The sequence below is a fragment of the Mobula hypostoma genome, chromosome 4 (genome assembly GCF_963921235.1).
Source record: "Mobula hypostoma chromosome 4, sMobHyp1.1, whole genome shotgun sequence".
Taxonomy (NCBI): Eukaryota; Metazoa; Chordata; class Chondrichthyes; order Myliobatiformes; family Myliobatidae; genus Mobula; species Mobula hypostoma.
Genome location: NC_086100.1, coordinates 150,050,158 through 150,071,454, shown reverse-complemented (window position 1 = coordinate 150,071,454; position 21,297 = coordinate 150,050,158). Strand labels below are relative to the sequence as shown.

Below are 21,297 nucleotides of genomic sequence, written 5' to 3'. Positions count from 1 at the left end.
AAATGGTGAAGGGGGGGTGGAGGCATTAATGGAAGTTTGAGAAATCAATGTTTATGTCATCAGGTTGGAGGCTACCCAAACGGAATAATGTGTTGTTCCTCCAACCTAAGTGTGGCCTCATCAGGATAGTGGAGGAGGCCATGGATGGACATATCAGAATGGGAATGGAAAGTGGAATTTAAATGGGTGGCCACTGGGAGATCCTGCTTGTTCTGGCAGATGGAGCGTAGGTGCTCAGCGAAGTGGTCTCCCAATCTACATCCGGTCTCACCGATATACAAGAGGTCACACCAGGAGCACTGAACACAGTATATAACCCCAAAAGGCTCTCAGGTGAAGTATGGCCTCACCTGGAAAGACTGTTTGGGCCCTGAATGGTATATCTGCAGATCAATCATTCATGGCATCTGCAGATTTTCTCTTGTTTGTATTTTTAAAGTTATTTGACAATATCTCCACTGAGAGTAAATTGGTGTTTTAAATTTACTGTTAGATATTTTAACATTATGTAGATTATATAACGGTTCTTGCTAGTTTCTTCTGATAATTAGTCATGGTTTGTTATATTTTACAAACAGTGCATACCTTTCCTCACAAATCTTTCCGGTAAGTTCAGTGGTGTTGGCTTCAGAATTTAAAGGGATTGAATAGTTTGCTGAAGAGAAGAGTCAATATTGATGTTTGATAAATGGATCATCTTATGTAATTTCTATTACATGAGTTCTGATATGCAAAGCCCCGGGATTCACCTTGCACAGAAAAGGTTCCACTTTGGATAATAGCTACTTAAATTTAAAGCATTCAAAATAACAATATAATTCGAAGTCTTACCTGCTTCGTGATTCAGTGTTTCAGGAAGAGATTTAGTGGCCTGCTCTTGAAGAAAGGAAAGTATAATTTGTGTGCCTAAATTCACTACATCTGAAGGTGGAAAGTGAAGTGGACAATTCCTCAGATTAAGCGCTTTAAGAGTTGATACATTTCCTGAAAAAACTAAGCATAATAATTTGTTATGGCAGGAGGCAGTGCAGTGAAAAGATAATTTAATATCTCAAATTCTATACTCACAAAAGTAATATTTATACAGTCACTAAGATAAACAAACATAGAAACAAGATGCTTTTCCACTAGATTATTAAATGATAGGTTTAATTAAAAATATTATATAATACTTACCTAGTTCCACAGGTAACTCTCTGAGTGGATTTGTCTCCAACAATAGTGTTCTAAGACATCTGCAAAATAACCCGTTAATTACAATAGATGTTAAATTTATTCTATTGCTTAAATGCTGAGTACCAAGCATATTCTGTTTTACTACAAATATGTATTTTGTGTTCTTCTCATTCTGAGTACAAGAGAACATCGAATACAGATAATTGCAAAAAATAATAGCAATCATAAATACTTCTAGTTTATATTATCACTATTCCAAACAGGCTCAGCGATCAGTATTAAAATCTCCTAAATGATGAGGTTAAACAAGATAATTCATGGTGGTGACAACTCTTAAATTATTGCTCTTTTTCCCTATGTAAAATGATGAGGCATCAGCTTATTGTGCATGTTCTAGTCTTAGAGAGAGATTGGCAATAATTCGCTGATTCATGACCAAGATAATAACTACTAGAGTCAAAACAATACATTAAAAACATTTATTTTGAAACAACCCAGTAATATTATTTCTGGAAACAGGACTTCTAGAAACAAACCCCCAATTTAGCCTAAAGCGATGTTATGTAATTCTGCTAGAATGGAATTGAGCTGAACGTTAACTCAATTTCACTCTTCCTTCATGCTACCTAGCCTGTTATGTATTTTCAGTTTTACTATAATGGCATATTTTTTTTATTACTTACATTCTGAATGCAAGATTGATCCCTTCATTTAAGTAATTTAAAAACTATAATTAAAATTTGAATGTTCAGCAAAATGTTGAAAGTAGTTCAACAGTAACTTTCAAATGGGAATTGTGTACACACATAACAGAACAATCTGTAGAAAAAAGGAAGTAGATAGATCAATAGATAGATACTTTATTGATCCCAAAGGAAATTAGTATCACAATAGTATTACAAGTGCACAGATATACAAATATAGGAAGAGATGTAAGAAATATTAAAAGATAAGTTCCCTCAAACAGTCTAACAGGAGGGGTGTCATCACTTCTCCAGCTATAGGTTGACTTATTATAAAGACTAATGGCCAAGGGTAAGAATGACTTCATATAGCACTCTTTTGAGCAGTGCAATTGTCTAAGTCTATTACTGAAAATGCTCCTCTGTTCAGCCAAGGTGGCATGTAGAGGGTGAGAAACATTGTCCAGAATTGCCAAGGTTTTCCACAGAGTCCTTTGTTCTACCACAGCCTTCAGTGTATCCAGTTTGACTCCTATAGCAGAGCCAGCCTTTCTAATCAGTTTATTGAGCCTGTTGGCATCTCCTGTGTTAATGTCATTGCCCCAGTGCACCACCACATAGAAGACTGTATTGCCAACAACAGACTGGTAGAACATGTGAAGGAGAGGCCTACATACTCCAAAGGACCTCGGTCTCCTCAGGAAGTAGAGGTGACTCAGGCCTTTCTTGAAAACAACATTTGTATTGGTGTTCCACTCAAGTCTGTCATCCAGGTGCACCCCCAGGTACTCATAGGTCCTCACCATCAATAGTAACAGGGAGCACTGCATGCTTAGTCTTCCTAAAGTCCATCACCATCTCCTTTGTCTTACTGATGTTGAGCTGCAGATGATTCAGCTTACACCATTTGACAAAGTCCTCCACCAGGACCCTGTATTCAACCTCCCATCCTCCTTTACACACCCAACTATTGCTGAGTCATCAGAAATTCTGCAGATGACGTGACTTAGAGTTGTACCCAAAGTTCGAGGTATACAAGGTAAACAGGAAGGGAGCCAATACATTCCCCTGTGGGATCGCAGAGCCACTTAGAGCTAAGTCTGACACACAGCTCTGAAGCCGCACAAACTGTTGTCTGCCAGAGGACTGAATCTAAATGGTGATTTCTTCCAAGATGTAGCACAACCACGATAGGCTTAATGGCCGCCTCCTCAGCTGTATAGTTTTTAATGATCTGTTGAGAACAGTGAAATGTTCTACATGATGAGAAAATTTTGTGGTTTAATTCAAAAGTCAGCAAAGTGAAAACATACCCACTGCCATATGTGGAAAACATGCAATACAAAAACAATTCCATCATTTACTCCTAGATTTTTCAGGAAATCTCACTTACACGCTTTTAATCTCTCCCGTGATAGCAAAAGATTGATGTGTCACCTGTGGTGGATTATATAAACTCCCACTCTCTGAGCAATAAAGTGGCCTGTTTGTTCAGAACCAGATGGTTTCAACAAATTTTTGGCTTTACTGGATGCAAGCAATGCCATTAGTACTTTTCTGCCATTCCCTAGTAACCTAAGGAAATTCTGATGAACCCTTTCCAACTATTCAGGTCATTTCTTTCCTAGCATCTGGGACAGGGTTAGCGGCGAGTACATGATACAGCTGGGTGCTCTTTGCTTAAATTTATGTCAGCAAGGTGGGCTCCCAGATATTCTTGAACGAATGATTCTTCAAGATATCAGTGGTGTCTTAAAAGATGATTCGAAGTGGGAAGTGGAGATCTTAACAGTAATATTTTCAAATATATTTTTGTTGCTCCCTCAGTCTGAAAGATATGAGCTTACAGATATATTTTCCAAAGTCCACAGACTTGCAAACAAAAATTATTATTCATTCAAGGTACCAGATTGTTTAATGTTATTTTCAGTACACAAGTGTAAAGGAGAATAAAATAATTGTTACTCTGGGTCGGATGCAGCACCAAAAGAAACACAATAAGATAAAGAACTCAATAATAAAAAACACAATAAATATAAATACATAAGATAGGTTATACACATAGATTGATTGTATGTCCATAATGTGATTTCAGGCACTGGAGTGTCTGTATATATTGTGACTATTGTGAATATTGATGATGAATGATAGTAAATATTCTACTAAGGGGAACATTGCCATTTCAGAAGTGGTTCAATGAAATAGCAACCAACTGGGAGTCAATGATAGAATGAACTGTAATGCCCTCTTGTAACCAATCCAGTGGATTCTGATTCCATACCTGTGATTTCCAATTCTAGTGGGTATTTTCTGGAGTCTGTTCTTCCTTAAGTCCAACCACACAAGACGTGGCAGGTGATCAAACAGTTCCTCTGGTAATTCTTGAAGCAAGTTACCCTCCAGATATAGATGCTTTAGAAGAGGAGCAGGTATTTATAATAAGAGTTGATAAAAGAAGGTATTGATCATTGCATACATTTTCAGAAGATTGCGAGAATGTTGCCAGAATTCAAAAGATTGAATTATACAAAGAGGCTGGGCAGGCTAGGACTTTATTCCTTGGTATGTAAGAAATTGAAAAGGTGACTTTATAAAATTCTGTCTGGCACAGATGGGGTGAATGCTCACAGTCTTTTTCTCTGGAAAAGAGGACCACAAACTCAAGAGCAGAGGTCAAGATAAGACAGGAAGAATGCAAAAGGGACCTGAAGAACAAATTCTGCATGAAGAAGGTGGTGCACTGTATATAAGGAATGAACTGCCAGAGAAGGTAGGTCAGGCAGCTACGATAACAATATTTAAGAAACATTGGATAAGTTTATGAATGGGAAAGGTTTAGAGCAGAGGTTCACAAACTTTTTATGCTTTGGATGCCTACCATTAACCGAGGGGTCCGGGGAACCCAGGTTGGGAACCCCTGGTTTAGAGGGATACAGGCCAAACACAGACAAATGGGACTAGCTTACTTGGGTATCTCAGTTCACTTGGATGAACTGGGCAAGAAGGCCTGTTCCTAGACTGTTTTACTCTGTGACTACGACTCAAATCCCCATGTACACACATTTGCCTAAAGTAGTTCATAATTATATGTTTTTATTTATTTAGAGATATAGCATGGAATAGGCCCTTCTGGCCTTTTGACCCAGGCCACCCAGCAGTCTCATAATTTAATCCTAGCCTAATCATGGGGCAATCTATGGACCGATTAACCTATCACTTGGACTATGGAGGGAAACCGGAGCACTCGGGGGAAACCAGAGCACCCGGAGAAAATCCACGTGGTCATAGGGAGAACGTACAAATGCCTTACCAACAGTGATGGGAATTGAACTCGGGTGGCCTGTAATGTAAAGCGCTGTGTTAACCACTATGCTACTGTGCCTCCATTCTAACCACGTTCTACTGGAGCCCATCGAGAGTGTTTTGGCCAGCTGCATCACCGTCTGGTATGGGAGTCAAAAGCCATCTGGTCTCAAGACCCTGCAACGGATGGTGAGAAGTGTTGAGAGAATCAACGGAGTCTCTCTCTTCACCCCCAGCTCCATCCAGTATATATACACCAGAAGCTCTGCATTCACAGAGCCCTCAGCATTGTCAAGAAGACCTCCCACCTGAGCCACAATTAACTTAACCTCCTACCATCAGGTAGAAAAAGAACAAGGGACTGCTAAGTTGGGTAACAGCTTCTTCCCCTGGGCTGTGAGACTTCTGAACACTTTCCAGTACACATTATTTATGTCAGCGGCAGTAGCATTATACTGTTTAACTATAAGCGATTTATGCATTTTATGTCAACTACAGAATATTTGTTCCATTATCTGTTAATATTATTTTATGTGCTGTATGTGAAATATGTACTGTGTTTTGCACCTTGGTCCCAGAGAAACATTGTTAAGGTTTAGCTGTATACAGTGAAGTGACAATAAACTTTAAATTGAACTTGAAGTGGCATCAAACTGAACAAGAAATTTGATCACTAACAAGAGAAAATCTGTAGATTCTGTTAATTTCCTGCAACTCACACACAATACTGGAGGAACTCAGCAGGCCAGGCAGCATCTATGGAAAAGAGTACAGTCGACATTTTAGGCTGAGACATTTCATCAGGGCTCATGAAGGGTCTCAGCCTGAAATGTTGACTGTTTACTCTTTTCTGTAGATGCTGCCTGGCCTGCTGAGTTCCTCTAGCATTTTGTGTGTGTTGAAAGAAATTTGATGTCTGAAAACTAATTGTCTTAATATTGTTATTCTAAATTAAGCCTTGTACTTCTAAATGACCACCAATTATACCTCAGATTATGGATTTTAATAGTTTGTCCACAAGTAATATTCTAACTACTACATCCAATTACATTATGCCCCAATTCTAGCTTCTTAATTATAGACTTGATTTTGCAAACTTTTGACTCCGGCAAATCCAAGCTACATTTCTAAGATTGAAAGGGAATCAGAATATGCAGTGTATCTAATGGGCAGATCAGTTGAGTTCAGTTGATCCAGAATCATTCTTAAACTCTACCAGTTTAACTCACTGTGTTATTTATTTGTCTGCATTTCTGTGGCCTGTTTTACTGAGCCAGATATCACGTGTACACGTGCATTCCTTTCTATTACAGGTTTAATGAAAGGGGTCGTCTCTTTGATATTAGTCACTGAAAAGCAGAACATTTAGAAGGAAGTTGTGGCCCTGGGCAATATCCCAGAAAGTGGAAGATCTGAGACCACTACATTCTCTAAGAGAATTTGGACACAATCTGAAAAACAGGAAGACACAAGATTAGGCTGTAACTTTAGTCTTACATTTTTCTAGAAATATAAATATTTCAAGCAAAAACAAATGATCTGGCCAGTAAAGTTCCCAAGTTCCTCCAGCATTTTGTGTGTGTTTCTCTGGAGTTCCAGCGTCTGCAGAATCTCTCGTGGCTATCTTGCCAGTACAAAGACAAATGTTGTGAATGGAATGGATGATGTTAGAGGAATTGGGGTTGATTATACACTCCTCAAATAAATTCATTCAGATTCTCATGGAATTTATACTCGAGCAGCTCCAAACGTAATTCTAATCTCCGAGTAACTGGCTGCAGAGGCTGTCAGCATTATTATGTATTTATTACCAAACAAGTGGTCAATCGCTAATCATGCCAGCTTCCAGTGGAATAATTCCATTAGTCATACCCTCTCTCGTTATTCCCCTGTATCTCTGCAACCTATTCTCTCTCACATACCCATCAACTCACTGTGATTCTTGTGGTTCCTACTTACACTAAGTAGATAGTTTTGCAACAGCCCATTTAGTCTACTTTTGGATATGGAAGGAAACATGGGCACCCATTGCAAGACCACAATGTCACAAGAGAAAACATGCCAACTGTATGTAGTGCCATGTGAGGTCAGGATTAAACCATTCTCCTAGGAGCTGTGAGACAACAGTACTAATTGCCGTGACACCATTTGACTCTCCATTCTTCGCACATGAATAAATTAGGAGATTACATTTATGAGCTCAGGAGAATGAACACAAGGAATTTGCATCAAATTTCACCTTACTCTTTCTATTGCCTGGCCTTCCTGGGCTTCAGATTGTCTCTTAGAACCCAAATTTCAGGAAACAGTGTATATCTGAAGGATTGCTTCCTGTAACTGGAGTCAAAGGGGTTAGGTGCCAGCAGTGCTAGCACTGGGGCCTGTGGGTCAATGCACTTCACACAGAATCTTTAACAGAAACTGCTCTCCTGGTCTGCGGAATGCACCGAGTCTATACTGCACCATTCATCAATGTTACCATTGAAGATAGGTACAGTACAGCACAATAACAGGCCCTTCAGCGCACAATGTCCACAGAAAGTTATGCCGAATTAAACTAATTCTTTTCTGCCTGCACATAGAAACATAGAAACATAGAAAATAGGTGCAGGAGTAGGCCATTCGGCCCTTCGAGCCTGCACCGCCATTTATTATGATCATGGCTGATCATCCAACTCAGAACCCTGCACCAGCCTTCCCTCCATACCCCCTGATCCCCGTAGCCACAAGGGCCATATCTAACTCCCTCTTAAATATAGCCAATGAACTGGCCTCAACTGTTTCCTGTGGCAGAGAATTCCACAGATTCACCACTCTCTGTGTGAAGAAGTTTTTCCTAATCTCAACCCTAAAAGGCTTCGCCCTTATCCTCAAACTGTGACCCCTCGTTCTGGACTTCCCCAACATCGGGATCAATCTTCCCGCATCTAGCCTGTCCAATCCCTTTATGATCTTATACGTTTCAATCAGATCCCCCCTCAATCTTCTAAATTCCAACGAGTACAAGCCCAGTTCATCCAGTCTTTCTTCATATGAAAGTCCTGCCATCCCAGGAATCAATCTGGTGAACCTTCTTTGTACTCCCTCTATGGCAAGGATATATTTCCTCAGATTAGGGGACCAAAACTGCACACAGTACTCTAGGTGTGGTCTCACCAAGGCCCTGTACAACTGCAGTAGTACCTCCCTGCTCCTGTACTCGAATCCTCTCGCTATAAATGCCAGCATACCATTCGCCTTTTTCACCGCCTGCTGTACCTGCATGCCCACTTTCAATGACTGGTGTATAATGACACCCAGGTCTCGTTGCACCTCCCCTTTTCCTAATCGGCCACCATTCAGATAATAATCTGTTTTCCTATTTTTGCCACCAAAGTGGATAACTTCACATTTATCCACATTAAATTGCATCTGCCATGAATTTGCCCACTCACCCAACCTATCCAAGTCACCCTGCATCCTCTTAGCATCTCCTCACAGCTAACACTGCTGCCCAGCTTCGTGTCATCCGCAAACTTGGAGATGCTGCATTTAATTCCCTCATCCAAGTCATTAATATATATTGTAAACAACTGGGGTCCCAGCACTGAGCCTTGCGGTACCCCACTAGTCACTGCCTGCCATTCTGAAAAGGTCCTGTTTATTCCCACTCTTTGCTTCCTGTCTGCTAACCAATTCTCTATCCACATCAATACCTTACCCCCAATACCATGTGCTTTAAGTTTGCACACTAATCTCCTGTGTGGGACCTTGTCAAAAGCCTTTTGAAAATCCAAATATACCACATCCACTGGTTCTCCCCTATCCACTCTACTAGTTACATCCTCAAAAAATTCTATGAGATTCGTCAGACATGATTTTCCTTTCACAAATCCATGCTGACTTTGTCCGATGATTTCACTGCTTTCCAAATGTGCTGTTATCACATCTTTGATAACTGACTCCAGCAGTTTCCCCACCACCGACGTTAGGCTAACCGGTCTATAATTCTCCGGTTTCTCTCTCCCACCTTTTTTAAAAAGTGGGGATACATTAGCCACCCTCCAATCCTCAGGAACTAGTCCAGAATCTAACGAGTTTTGAAAAATTATCACTAATGGATCCACTATTTCTTGGGCTACTTCCTTAAACACTCTGGGATGCAGACCATCTGGCCCTGGGGATTTATCTGCCTTTAATCCCTTCAATTTACCTAACACCACTTCCCTACTAACATGTATTTCGCTCAGTTCCTCCATCTCACTGGAGCCTCTGTCCCCTACTATTTCTGGAAGATTATTTATGTCCTCCTTAGTGAAGACAGAGCCAAAGTAATTATTCAATTGGTCTGCCATGTCCTTGCTCCCCATAATCAATTCACCTGTTTCTGTCTGTAGGGGACCTACATTTGTCTTTACCAATCTTTTCCTTTTTACATATCTATAAAAGCTTTTACAGTCAGTTTTTATGTTCCCTGCCAGTTTTCTCTCATAATCTTTTTTCCCCTTCCTAATTAAGCCCTTTGTCCTCCTCTGCTGAACTCTGAATTTCTCCCAGTCCTCAGGTGAGCCACTTTTTCTGGCTAATTTGTATGCTTCGTCTTTGGAATTGATACTATCCCTAATTTCTCTTGTCAGCCACGGGTGCACTACCTTCCTTGATTTATTCTTTTGCCAAACTGGGATGAACAATTGTTGTAGTTCATCCATGCAATCTTTAAATGCTTGCCATTGCATATCCACCGTCAATCCTTTAAGTGTCATTTGCCAGTCCATCTTAGCTAATTCACGTCTCATACCTTCAAATTTACCCCTCTTTATGTTCAGAACCTTTGTTTCTGAATTAACTATGTCACTCTCCATCTTAATGAAGAATTCCACCATATTATGGTATTATGGTCACTCTTACCCAAGGGGCCTCTCACAACAAGATTGCTAATTAACCCTTCCTCATTGCTCAAAACCCAGTCTAGAATAGCCTGCTCTCTAGTTGGTTCCTCGACATGTTGGTTCAAAAAACCATCCCGCATACATTCCAAGAAATCCTCTTCCTCAGCACCTTTACCAATTTGGTTAACCCAATCTACATGTAGATTGAAGTCACCCATTATAACTGCTGTTCCTTTATTGCACACATTTCTAATTTCCTGTTTAATACCATCTCCGACCTCACTACTACTGTTAGGTGGCCTGTACACAACTCCCACCAGCATTTTCTTCCCCTTAGTGTTATGCAGCTCTACCCATATCAATTCCACATCTTCCCGGCTTATGTCCTTCCTTTCTATTGCGTTAATCTCATCTTTAACCAGCAACGCCACCCCACCTCCTTTTCTTTCATGTCTATCCCTCCTGAATAATGAATAGCCCTGATCATGATCCTCATCCCTTCACTTCTTGCATATTTTATCCAATAACACTCTTGTATTTGCTTCCACCATTCACCCAAGCAGTTCCCAGGTAGCTACCGTTCTCTGCATAAATAAAAATTTACCCTACACAACTCCTTTAAACTTCTCCCCTCTCACTTTCAAATGCATGTTGGATTTTACCTCAGTAACAGGCCACTATGTTGCATTGCCATAGACCTATCTCTCCTTTTTTTGTATTAATGCTTCACTTTTGCTGTCTTTTCTTTACCCTTTTTATAACTTAGTACAATTTATATGTTGCGGGCTGTCTGTAATCTGATGCGAGCAAGTTTTAATTTCTCCTGTACTTCAGTATACTTGTGCACACAATAACCTCGACGATTAAAAGAGGCCCCCAAAGAGGCCAAATATTAAAAAAATGCAATATAAATTGAGAACTGTGGTCAATTTTCAGAAGTTCATGCACTTCCTTTCAAAAAACAACACAGAGAACAGGAAGATTTCCATTTGAAATTCTGAACGAAGTGAAGCAAATACAAACAAAAAGAGCCAACAAAACTAGCGAAGGCCGATTTACCTCGATACATCTTGGCATATCACAATTCAGACAGGTTAAATTGTTCTTGCTAAGATCGAGTGACTTGTCGCTGCACCAGACAGGAGACGGCCTGCCACTTTCGCCTTCCTCCTTGTCCGAAGTCGGGGTGCAGGGGTGTCGAACTTCGGGCTTAGACCTCGCCAAAGAGTCAGGGGGCTGACTGTTGAGTTCCATGAGGAGTTAAAGCCACCGCACGGCAGCAGCGTCGAAGCTACCTGCAAAGCATCCCAGGCAGTTCTGGCATGGTGCCATGCAGGAGCGTCAGCCCGAGACTCTCACCAACCGGAGCAGAACAACTCAAGAATCTCCATTCCAAGGATTGAGACATGAAATGGAACGAAGCGTCCAAGCGACTAGTATTAAATGATGCTTAAAATTCAGTGAAGGGTATAAGGAGCTTTAACTTCTAAACTTTCCGACAGCAATGCTGGGAAGTTTTCTCAATTTCATAGCAGTGTAACACCAACGGTGTGGTTACCATAGAGATTTCTGAAACATATGACCGCTGAACCCGTTTGCGTGTGGGCTTGGCGCGGCCATTAGGTACCAGGCGTCCACCTTATATGACGAACGAAAATAACTCAGGGCGAGTGTGTGCAGGGTCCCGACAGCGCTACTCAGCCAAACAAACGCCTTAGGCTCGGTGACACCCTCTCTAACAACGCGGTTGTAGGTATGGACCTGACGCACACGGGGATGTAGCGCCTTTAATATAATATAAACTACCGCCTTTTTCTATCGAACATAATCAAGCACCAGGCGACTGAAGAAGGTATTAGAGCAGGCGAGAAAATCTTCCAAAAGAAAAATAAGTTGCAAAACTTTCGAAAAACAGAGAAAATCTATTGGAATTTTGTGAAAACAATAGAAATGTTGGGGGTATTCAGCAGGTTAGAACTAAATAGGTGTTCTGTACAAATGTTGCCTGAGCTTTTTGTTCCTTCTAATATAGACACGAACCAAATACAGATTGGGATTCCTCTTTGGAAGATCCTTCACTCAGCCACACAGTAGCATAGCAGGTAGCAACAGTTCACTGCACCAGCAATCGGATTTAGTTCCCACCACTGTCTCGGAGGTGTCTCCTCATAAACACGTGGGTTTCCTCAGCTTCCTCCCACATTCCAAAGACTACTAGTTAGAAAGTTAGTATGTTGAGGGCATGCTATGTTGGCATCCAAACCACGGCAACACTAGCAGATCACCTCCAGCACATCCTCAGACTGTACAGATTATTGATGCAAATTATGTATGTTTCCACGTTTCAATGTTCACGTGACAAATAATGTTAATCTAACCTATTTCTCTAAATCAGCCCTCAAAGTCAACCCAGAGCGCCTAGGTTATAGCAATCATAGCAATGTGATTTTCTAAATGTGAGGAACAGCACCTCGTCATCTCTCTAGGCACGTAGCAGCCCTTGAGATTCGATAATGAGATAAGTTCAATAGGTCCCAATGTAAGGATGTAAGGTTATCCACTTTTAACACTAACTTTATTCTCCTCTCCTCTCCTCTCCTCTCCTCTCCTCTCCTCTCCTCTCCTCTCCTCTCCTCTCCTCTCCTCTCCTCTCCTCTCCTCTCCTCTCCTCTCCTCTCCTCTCCTCTCCTCTCCTCTCCTCTCCTCTCCTCTCCTCTCCTCCCCTCCCCTCCCCTCCCCTCCCCTCCCCTCCCCTCCCCTCCCCTCCCCTCCCCTCCCCTCCCCTCCCCTCCTCCCCCCTCCCCTCCTCCCAGTATTACACTCCTTCAGTGGTGAAAACAATTGTGTCCCAGACGGCCTTTGTCTCCACCCAATCACAGACACCTCAATCTGCCTGCTCTTCAATTTAATGGCATGCTTCTCCACCGCCCCCCACCCCATGTTTCCAATTATGATGAATCATTGACCTGAAATGTTAACCCTGTTTCTGTCTCTCCAGATGCTGCTTGATCAGTTGAATATTCTCAACATTTTTCTATTTTGTTGCAGAATCCTGCTGGGTTTTAGGAAGCATGTTCAAAATGAAAATGATATTGAGATATTTTAATCTTTGGCAGCTGAAGATGTGATGGTCAGTGGTTTAGCAATTAAGTCAGAGAAAGGATGAGATCTCAGAGGTAGTTGATTGTAGATATCTCAGAGAGTTAAGGCGATTGTGAAGATGACTGAGATGGGGGTGACTAAATGGAGCAATTTGAACAATAAGGAAGAATTGTAAAACAGGCGATGTGCATCCAGGAGTCAGAATAGGCCAGAAAATTCAGAGATTATGAACATTTAGGGATCGATGTGTGTCAGGTCAAGCTGGGGTTTTAATGCTGTTGAATTCACAGAGCGTTCAACCAGGAGTAGGCTTGACATAACAAAGAAGCTTACAGGGATTTCAGCAGCAGATCCACTGGGCATTGGAGTTAAGTGATGCTGTAGACCTTGAAATAGACTGTTTTGGTGGTAAGGTTTAAATATATCTGAAGGTCATCTTGTGGTCAAATATAACACCAACATTTCAGATTGTAACTGCAGAAAAAAGATGGAGGTGGGTGCAATGTAACGACTTTTTGTGATGGGGCCAAAGAAGGTTATGTCATTAAAAAGATTTTTAAACAGTGTAAAGGATGGGGAACTGCATGTACCAGGGTGATAGTATTCAACCGCTGTTGCAAAGCATAACCTTACATAGAAAAATAAGGACTAAGCCTTTCAGGATATGAACAGGTTTGAAAGGATAGATGTGTCAAAAATATTGCCATATGATAGAGAGTTTACACAGTCATAGTCATACTTTATTGATCCCGAGGGAAATTGGTTTTCATTACAGTTGCACCTTAAATAATTAAATAGTGATAAAACCATAAATAATTAAATAGTAATATGTAAATTATGCCAGGAAATAAGTTCAGGACCAGCCTATTGGCTCAGGGTGTCTGACCCTCTAAGGGAGGAGTTGTAAAGTTTGATGGCCACAGGCAGGAATGACTTCCTGTGACGCTCTGTGTTGCATCTCGGTGGAATGAGTCTCTGGCTGAATGCACTCCTATGCCCACCCAGTCCATTATGTAGTGGATGGGAGACATTGTCCAAGATGGCATGCAACTTCGACAGCATCCTCTTTTCAGACACCACCATCAGAGCGTCCAGTTCCATCCCCACAACATCACTGGCCTTACGAATGAGTTTGTTGATTCTGTTGGTTCTGCTACCCTCAGCCTGCTGCCCCAGCACACAACAGCAAACATGATCGCACTGGCCACCACAGACTCATAGAACATGAGCAAAAGTAAGGCTTTCATCAACAAATTCAATAAAGAATTCATGAGAAGTATGTTTACTGAGAGATTGGTTGAACACCGAATCTGGTATCACAAGGAGTAATTGGAGAAAATCACACAGACATTAATGGAGATGCTACATAAACACTGGGGAGCATATGAGGTGAAAACGAGGGAGGGGGAAGGCTACCGGTGAAGTATAAATATTGACATAGATCAGTTACACAGAATAGCCTATTTCTGTGAAGTATATTTATATAATCTTATAAAAACTGTGATTAGAAACAGAGAATTTCTGTTCACTTCAGTGAAATACTATAGTTGCTTATATTTAGCTACCATATTTTTAAAAGTATAACATTAGATTTAAGAAGGTATTGCATAAAAGCTTCATATTAATGTATTATAAGAAAAGGAAAAAACTGTGAAAAAGTGCTGGTTTAACTTAATTTGCACCTTTTGATTCTTTAGGCTTGGATTTAGAAATATTCAATGATTTTTTTTTCAATGATGGCATCTCAAAGTTGAAGTGTGCCAGAGGAAAGATACAATTGACAAAGTTTACTTTTATATAACATGATGCCTTATGAATAATTAAGCAGAATATTGTTGATAATAGAAGTTTTATGAGATAGTAATTTGTCTTTAAATATGGAGCTCATTCACTCCACAGCAAGGAACCCATGACTTGAATTCATTGATGGAGAAGTGGAATTCAAGTTATGTGAATGTTGAAGCTAACCTTTCACTGCTGCTGATTGAAATGTTTTGCTCAAAACATGGATTGTGGGCATCATTCAAGAAAATAATTTGCAAAGAGACAGATACATAATTCTGTTCACCCTGTGGCACTCTGCCAGCAGAATTGGTGGATGCAGTATCAATTTCAATGCTTAATATATGTTTGGATAAATACATGGATGGGAGTGGTATGGAGAGCTATGGTCCAGGTGCAGGCCGATGGGACTAGGCAGAATAATAGTTTGGAATGGACTAGATGGGCCGAAGGGCCTGTTCCTGTGCTGTAGTGTTCTATGCCTCTGTGACTCTAAATTCAACCTACAGCCAAGGTCATCTAAACCTCAGATGTCAATTTGTAACATCAGATGATGCTTGCACTTGTACACACTCAATCTCAAGTCATCTTCAACTCCCTCACTGGAATACACACTAGAATGGGTGTTAATCGCTACGTCCATAAACAAAGTTTCTCTACCACTATACACTGCCATACCACAATGATAAAGGTTCATCAAGTTCAACATAAGTGCTATCAATCACCACAGAATCCACAAAACTATAGTGGAGGTGAACCATCCTTAATCCAGAGAGACTATCGGAGAAGAAGTTAACACTCCAAAAAAGGTGCTATATCAATTAACAAGTAAACACAGAAAATTATAATAAAAGTGGATAGTCAAAAAGGTTATCAAAAGATACCATAGAATTATTCACAAATATGAGTGGAAGAATGGCAAGTGAAGTTTAATCTAGACAAGTGTGAGCTGTTGCACTTTGGAAGGTCAAATATAAGAGGAAAATATACAGTAAATGACATTCATGTACAGGAAAATCTCGAGGTGCAAGCCTTTAGCTCCTTGTAAGATCCAACACAAATGGATGGGATAGTAAATGAGTCAGGATTGTTTGTCTTCATTAGAGGAGACATTGAGTATAAAAGCTGGCGAGTTCTGTTGCAGCAGTATAAAGCTTTGTTTAGGGCACATTTGGAGCATTGTGTGTAGCTTTATTCACGGCATTGCAGTAAGGATGTGGAGGCTTTGGAGACGGTACAGAAGAGATTCACCAGGATGCTGCCTGGATTAGATAGTATTTGTTATAAAAAGCTGTTGGACAAACTTGGACTGTTTTCTCTCGAGTCTGAGAGGCAAACTGATCAAACTATATAAAAGTATGAGAGGCATAAATAAGGTCAGCATCTTTGTCCTAATGTAAAAATATCAAATATAGCTTTCAGGTGGGAAGAGAGATGATTAAAGATCTAAAATGCAAGTTTTTACACAGGGAGGCAGTACCTGGAACATGCTGCTGGGAGAAGCATGGCATGTTCCTGGCGTGAAAGCAGAGTCAATAACAAAATTTAAGGAGCAGTTGGAAAGGCACATGGGCTGGCAGGGAATGGAGGAATATAGACCATTTGCAGAGAGATGGGAATAGTTTAATTTGGCATTATGTGTGGCACAGACATCTTGGGTCAAAGGGTCTATTTCTGTGTTGTCCTATTCTATTGAATGTTCTATGTATCAAATATTGAAAAATCTCAGCAGATCAGGCAGTATCTGTGGAAAGTGAAACAGTTAATGCTTCGAGTAATTGACAGTTTTTAATAACCAATTCACAGTCATGAAAGAAATATGAGATAATTTTATTTCAGTTTTTTAGTACTTGATCTTTTTGTTAAAGGTAAATTGTTCAGTCCTAATTGCCCTGAAGAAGTTGTCAATCACTATCCTGAACTGTTGTAATCCTTCTGGTCAAAGCACTTCCACATTGCTTCTGTTCAGGGAGCTCCAGAGTTTAGACCCAGGGACAAGGGAGGACTGGTGATATAGTAACAAGTCAGGGTGGAATGTGACATCATTGACAATTAGAACCCCTTTCCTCTGGCAAGTGCTGTTGAAGTAGCCTATGTGAGTGACTGCACTATACTTTGTGCCAGTTCTGTAAGGAATGTAAGATTTTGGTGGTCATTTGGGTACCAGTAAAGTGAGGTACTTTGCTCTGGATGGTATGGAGCACCATTTATGTCCAAGGACTGGGATGAAATGCTGGTGAAAGAAGACTTATTAATGATTTTCAAAAGAGGGTTGGACACCAACTAGACTGTACAAAATGGGGATTGTTGATAATAATTTATGCTGGAAATGTAAAAATGAGTGGGCACATATTTTCACATGATTTGGGAATGTTCCATGGTTCGTCCATTTTGGCATGAAGTTCTTGAACTGTTTGGGAATTGGTCGGGTTCCACACTGCCCTTGTGCCCACGGCTTTGTCTCTTGGGTGATAGGACAATGATACCTAATGTAAACAATGACAAATTTACTATTTTAATGGTGGGTCTCATCACAGTTGCAAGAATTATATTGCAATACTGGAAAAATCCAAGATGTCCCAGTGTGAAGGAATGGACTGAGGAAATGATTAAGATTTCATCATATGATCACATGTTGGGAAGAATTAACAGTGAGGGAAAAGTGCAAGACGCATGCGATCAATTTTCGTTGTATTTTAATTTAAGCTTAAATTAGGACTTCTTTCTGTCTCTAAGTTTTATTTCTTTTCCTGTCATGGGATGGCTGTGCAAATCTGCTGTATTGTATCTGCTCTATGACATGTTGTGCTGCTTTGTAAAATAAGAATAAATAATAATAAAAAATTGAATTAAAAAAGAGGATTGGATATCAAGTTGAAATGAAAAGCATAGTATAAGAATATTTACTAATAATCATGAAGTGAATTTGATTTGATAACCATTTGCCCAAAGTGCCAATAACCTCTTGTATAGAAACAGCAGTGCCAACAACTACATAATTGACAAGTCAAGAATACACTGCAAATTGAAACATAGTCATTTATTTTGCTAATATTGTTCACTCACTTTTGTACAATCCAGCAATAATCAGAGAGCCAAAATTGTTTTGGTCCAGTGCCACACTATACCTCTCATATAACACATAAACTGATTAAATCATTGAATACAATATACCAAAAGGTTTTATGCAATCCAAGTCTGCACTATCCTACTAAAACAAATGATCTGTGGTTAAAATAATGCGGTGGGTTTTCGTATGGAAAGACTGTTGGAATAATACAAAACACGTGATACCACGGAATCTGTAAACCCAAAGGATTCACTTTAAGTTGTCTTCTTGAGGTTCAGGAGGTGGAGGCCGTTCTAGTGCCGGGCAATCATCAGTGAAAAACACAAGATCCTAAAGGGGAAGAAAAAACAACTGTAATTAATGACGCTGCGGTATATATAGTGTTCACGGTAAGTGCAACGTAATCCAATTAGAAAGCAACTCAAAATGAAGATAAGCATATAAATAGTAAGCTTGGTAATGTATTCAGAATATAAGCCCCGTCAATTGAATTAAAGTTCCACGAATTATTTAGTTTAAATTTGAAAATTGACGATAACCCGATCCTATGTTAATGTTAAGTAATGGAATAACATTACTTGTTTGAAAATATTGATATGTATGATATTTTAGGTCTGTTGTATGAATAAAGTACTTTTTGAAATACATATATTTTTATCTATAGTCCTCGCTCAAGAACTGACGTTCGAGTTAAGGTGCCAACAAGATCTATACTGTATACGTTACCCGGTGGCAGAGTCGGCTGATCATAGTATACAAACGCGTAATACGGAATTTCAGAAAAGCAATTCTTTTTAATTCCTTGCATTCGGGAGTGATGAGATTTTCCAAAGCATAGATGTGATCGCGAAGTTTGACCAACACGCAAGCGTTCTGGAACACGAATATACCTCATCAATATTTTCATCAAGAACAATAGCAATAGATCACTGAAATAATAACTGCGCCAACGGTGCTCTCCTGAAGTCAAAAGTACTTACGTGCACATCAATGTATAGTTTGGGCAAGTGGGCAACGCAACGTCTCTGTGGAAGAAACATATTCATGTAACTATTCCACAAGCACAACCCACTAATCAAGACAACAGATTGCCCTTTTAATTTACCGTGACAGGAATTTTCTCTAATCTTTCCATTGACACCATAATTCCTTTGCTTAATCTCAAAACAGCCGAATAACAAGTCGGTGGGGCAGAATCAACGATTATAAGGAGAGTGGACAGGAGGACAATTTTGCTAAGCAGATCCATAACTCGTTAAAGTATGCAGCCGGCTGTAAATCCTAAAGTGAAGTTCCCCTCCTGGCGCCTTCCTTCTATTTCCGTGAAGTTTGAAATGTGCCCATTCCGAAATATGCTCCAGTTTATGAATCCAGCGCATGAGCTCTTGGATTCGGCGATGACTATTGCTGACGTCAGTCTGGATGTATTCCAGCCGAAGGATCCCAAATGTGAACCAGACTCTATGGAACTAAATTTAGGAGCATGGTTCTCAAGTTCCTATCAAAACCACAACACAAAACCGTTTTGTTGACTAACTTTAGACAAGTTTATAATTAACAGAAGCGTTCCTGTTCATACAGGGTGCGATTTGATATTTCAGGTTTGCCTTGCCTTTTTGCGGCCATCGCTAGTAGTTGTTGTATTAATTCCTTATGGACTTTAATATAAATCACACATCGTGTTAAGCATGATAGTCCAGACTCTGCCATCATATGTCATCATAGGTAGGCGAAATTAAATTATTTTAAGGAAATTGTATTATAAAAAGCTGGGAGCTGGAAACCAATTCTAAATCAAGTCAATATGTATACAAATAATGCAAAAAGCAACAGAATGAAACAATCTGTGTATTTTTTTCTGTTTCATAACATAGGCAATAACTTAGTATGGGACATGGACATGAAGAATTATGTAGCATGAAAAGCTCATTAACACAATTAAATCTACACCGGCTCTTTAGAGGATCAATCTATTTCCTATTATTTCCATAAATCCCATTCTTTACTTTTTAACTATTTGCCAAATGTCTTTTTGAAGGCTACCAGTGAGTTCGTATCTTTCTTATATTCAGCCCTGCACTTGAAATCTGAACCACTCATTTACTTACTTATTTACCTACTTATCTATCTATCTGCCTTTCTATTTATATATTTATTTGTTTGTTTGTTTGTTTGTTATTTAGCAATACAGCACCTTCTTTGAGCTGCACCTCCCAGCAACCCATCTATTCTCATGTCAATTCTAGTCATTTTGTTAAAGGACTCAAGTCTGTGCTTCTGATACTTGGCTGTTTTAGCTTGGAATAATATTCTCATTACTTAACTTTGTCTACTCTAAATCCTCTGTGATTTTACAATTTCTATCAAATATCCCCAAACTTTGATGAAAGTTTGATCCATCCTAAACTTCCATCTTCCTGCGATCTTTCATAAATCGGTTTATCTCACTTGTTAATGATGTAAATTCTCTCTACTGAGTAACAATTGAAACACTGTTTTTCTAATCTTAGCATGTTCAACCCATTGTGACTGTTTACAATAAACAGGCTAATGTGGAATGTTAAAGGTTGGAATTTTGACATTCCCTGTGTCTTTTGGTTGGAGACTTGTTAACACAATGAAACTTCCCATTGCTACACCAGGAGCCTCTATTCCACAGTCATTGTGGGACTCAGATTTATTGCTAATTCCACAGTTGCATATAACAATCATCAGTACCATTGGAAACAAGTGTCATCATAGTTTTCTGTTTAAATGTACAGAAAACTATTATTGATCTTGTTCAGTTTTTCAGTTGCTCTGGGAGCAACTATCTCCTGAATGGTATGGTCTAGCAATGGCCTCATTCTCAGATAGTCTGCCCTTCCTTAATTGGAAACAAACAGTTATTATGATGTAGAAAGATTTCGTAGGAGAGTACCACAGTATAGAGTTCTTCCGCTACTGGACAGGGAATGGCCAGGATGGATGAAGAAGCCTCTCAATTATTTTAGTACTGTAACACCCCAGGGGGCCACATGAATGGCAACAGTCTTTTTGTTTTAAGGAATGGAACACTATGTAACACATTGACTATGAATATAAGAATGAAAGGCTTTGCATGGCTTATTCTTGTAAATTGTTTTCCTTATTATGAATACAATAAAATATGTCCACATCTCTCTTATGGAGAGCTTCTTCCTCGCACAACATTGCCAACCTCTCCTCTAACCCCACTTATTATCTCTTGCATAAAACTTTACATCTGTGTGCCTTAATTTTTGCACCACTGTTAATGGGAACATTTTAATTTTCTGCATGACCTAAGCCTGCA

At 39.8% G+C, this 21,297-nt stretch overlaps 1 protein-coding gene across 1 annotated transcript; it reads right to left on the bottom strand.

The window, feature by feature from the left end:
- Positions 1 to 17,923: 17,923 nt before the first annotated feature.
- LOC134344944 (cytokine-like protein 1) lies at positions 17,924 to 19,328 on the bottom strand. Its single transcript, XM_063045079.1, has 4 exons — positions 19,090 to 19,328; positions 18,965 to 19,009; positions 18,711 to 18,857; positions 17,924 to 18,314 (listed from the first exon to the last, which is right to left on the bottom strand). Exons 1-4 carry the CDS (start codon positions 19,231 to 19,233, stop codon positions 18,234 to 18,236), a joined length of 417 nt encoding a protein of 138 aa, XP_062901149.1. The 5' UTR covers positions 19,234 to 19,328; the 3' UTR covers positions 17,924 to 18,233.
- Positions 19,329 to 21,297: the final 1,969 nt, after the last annotated feature.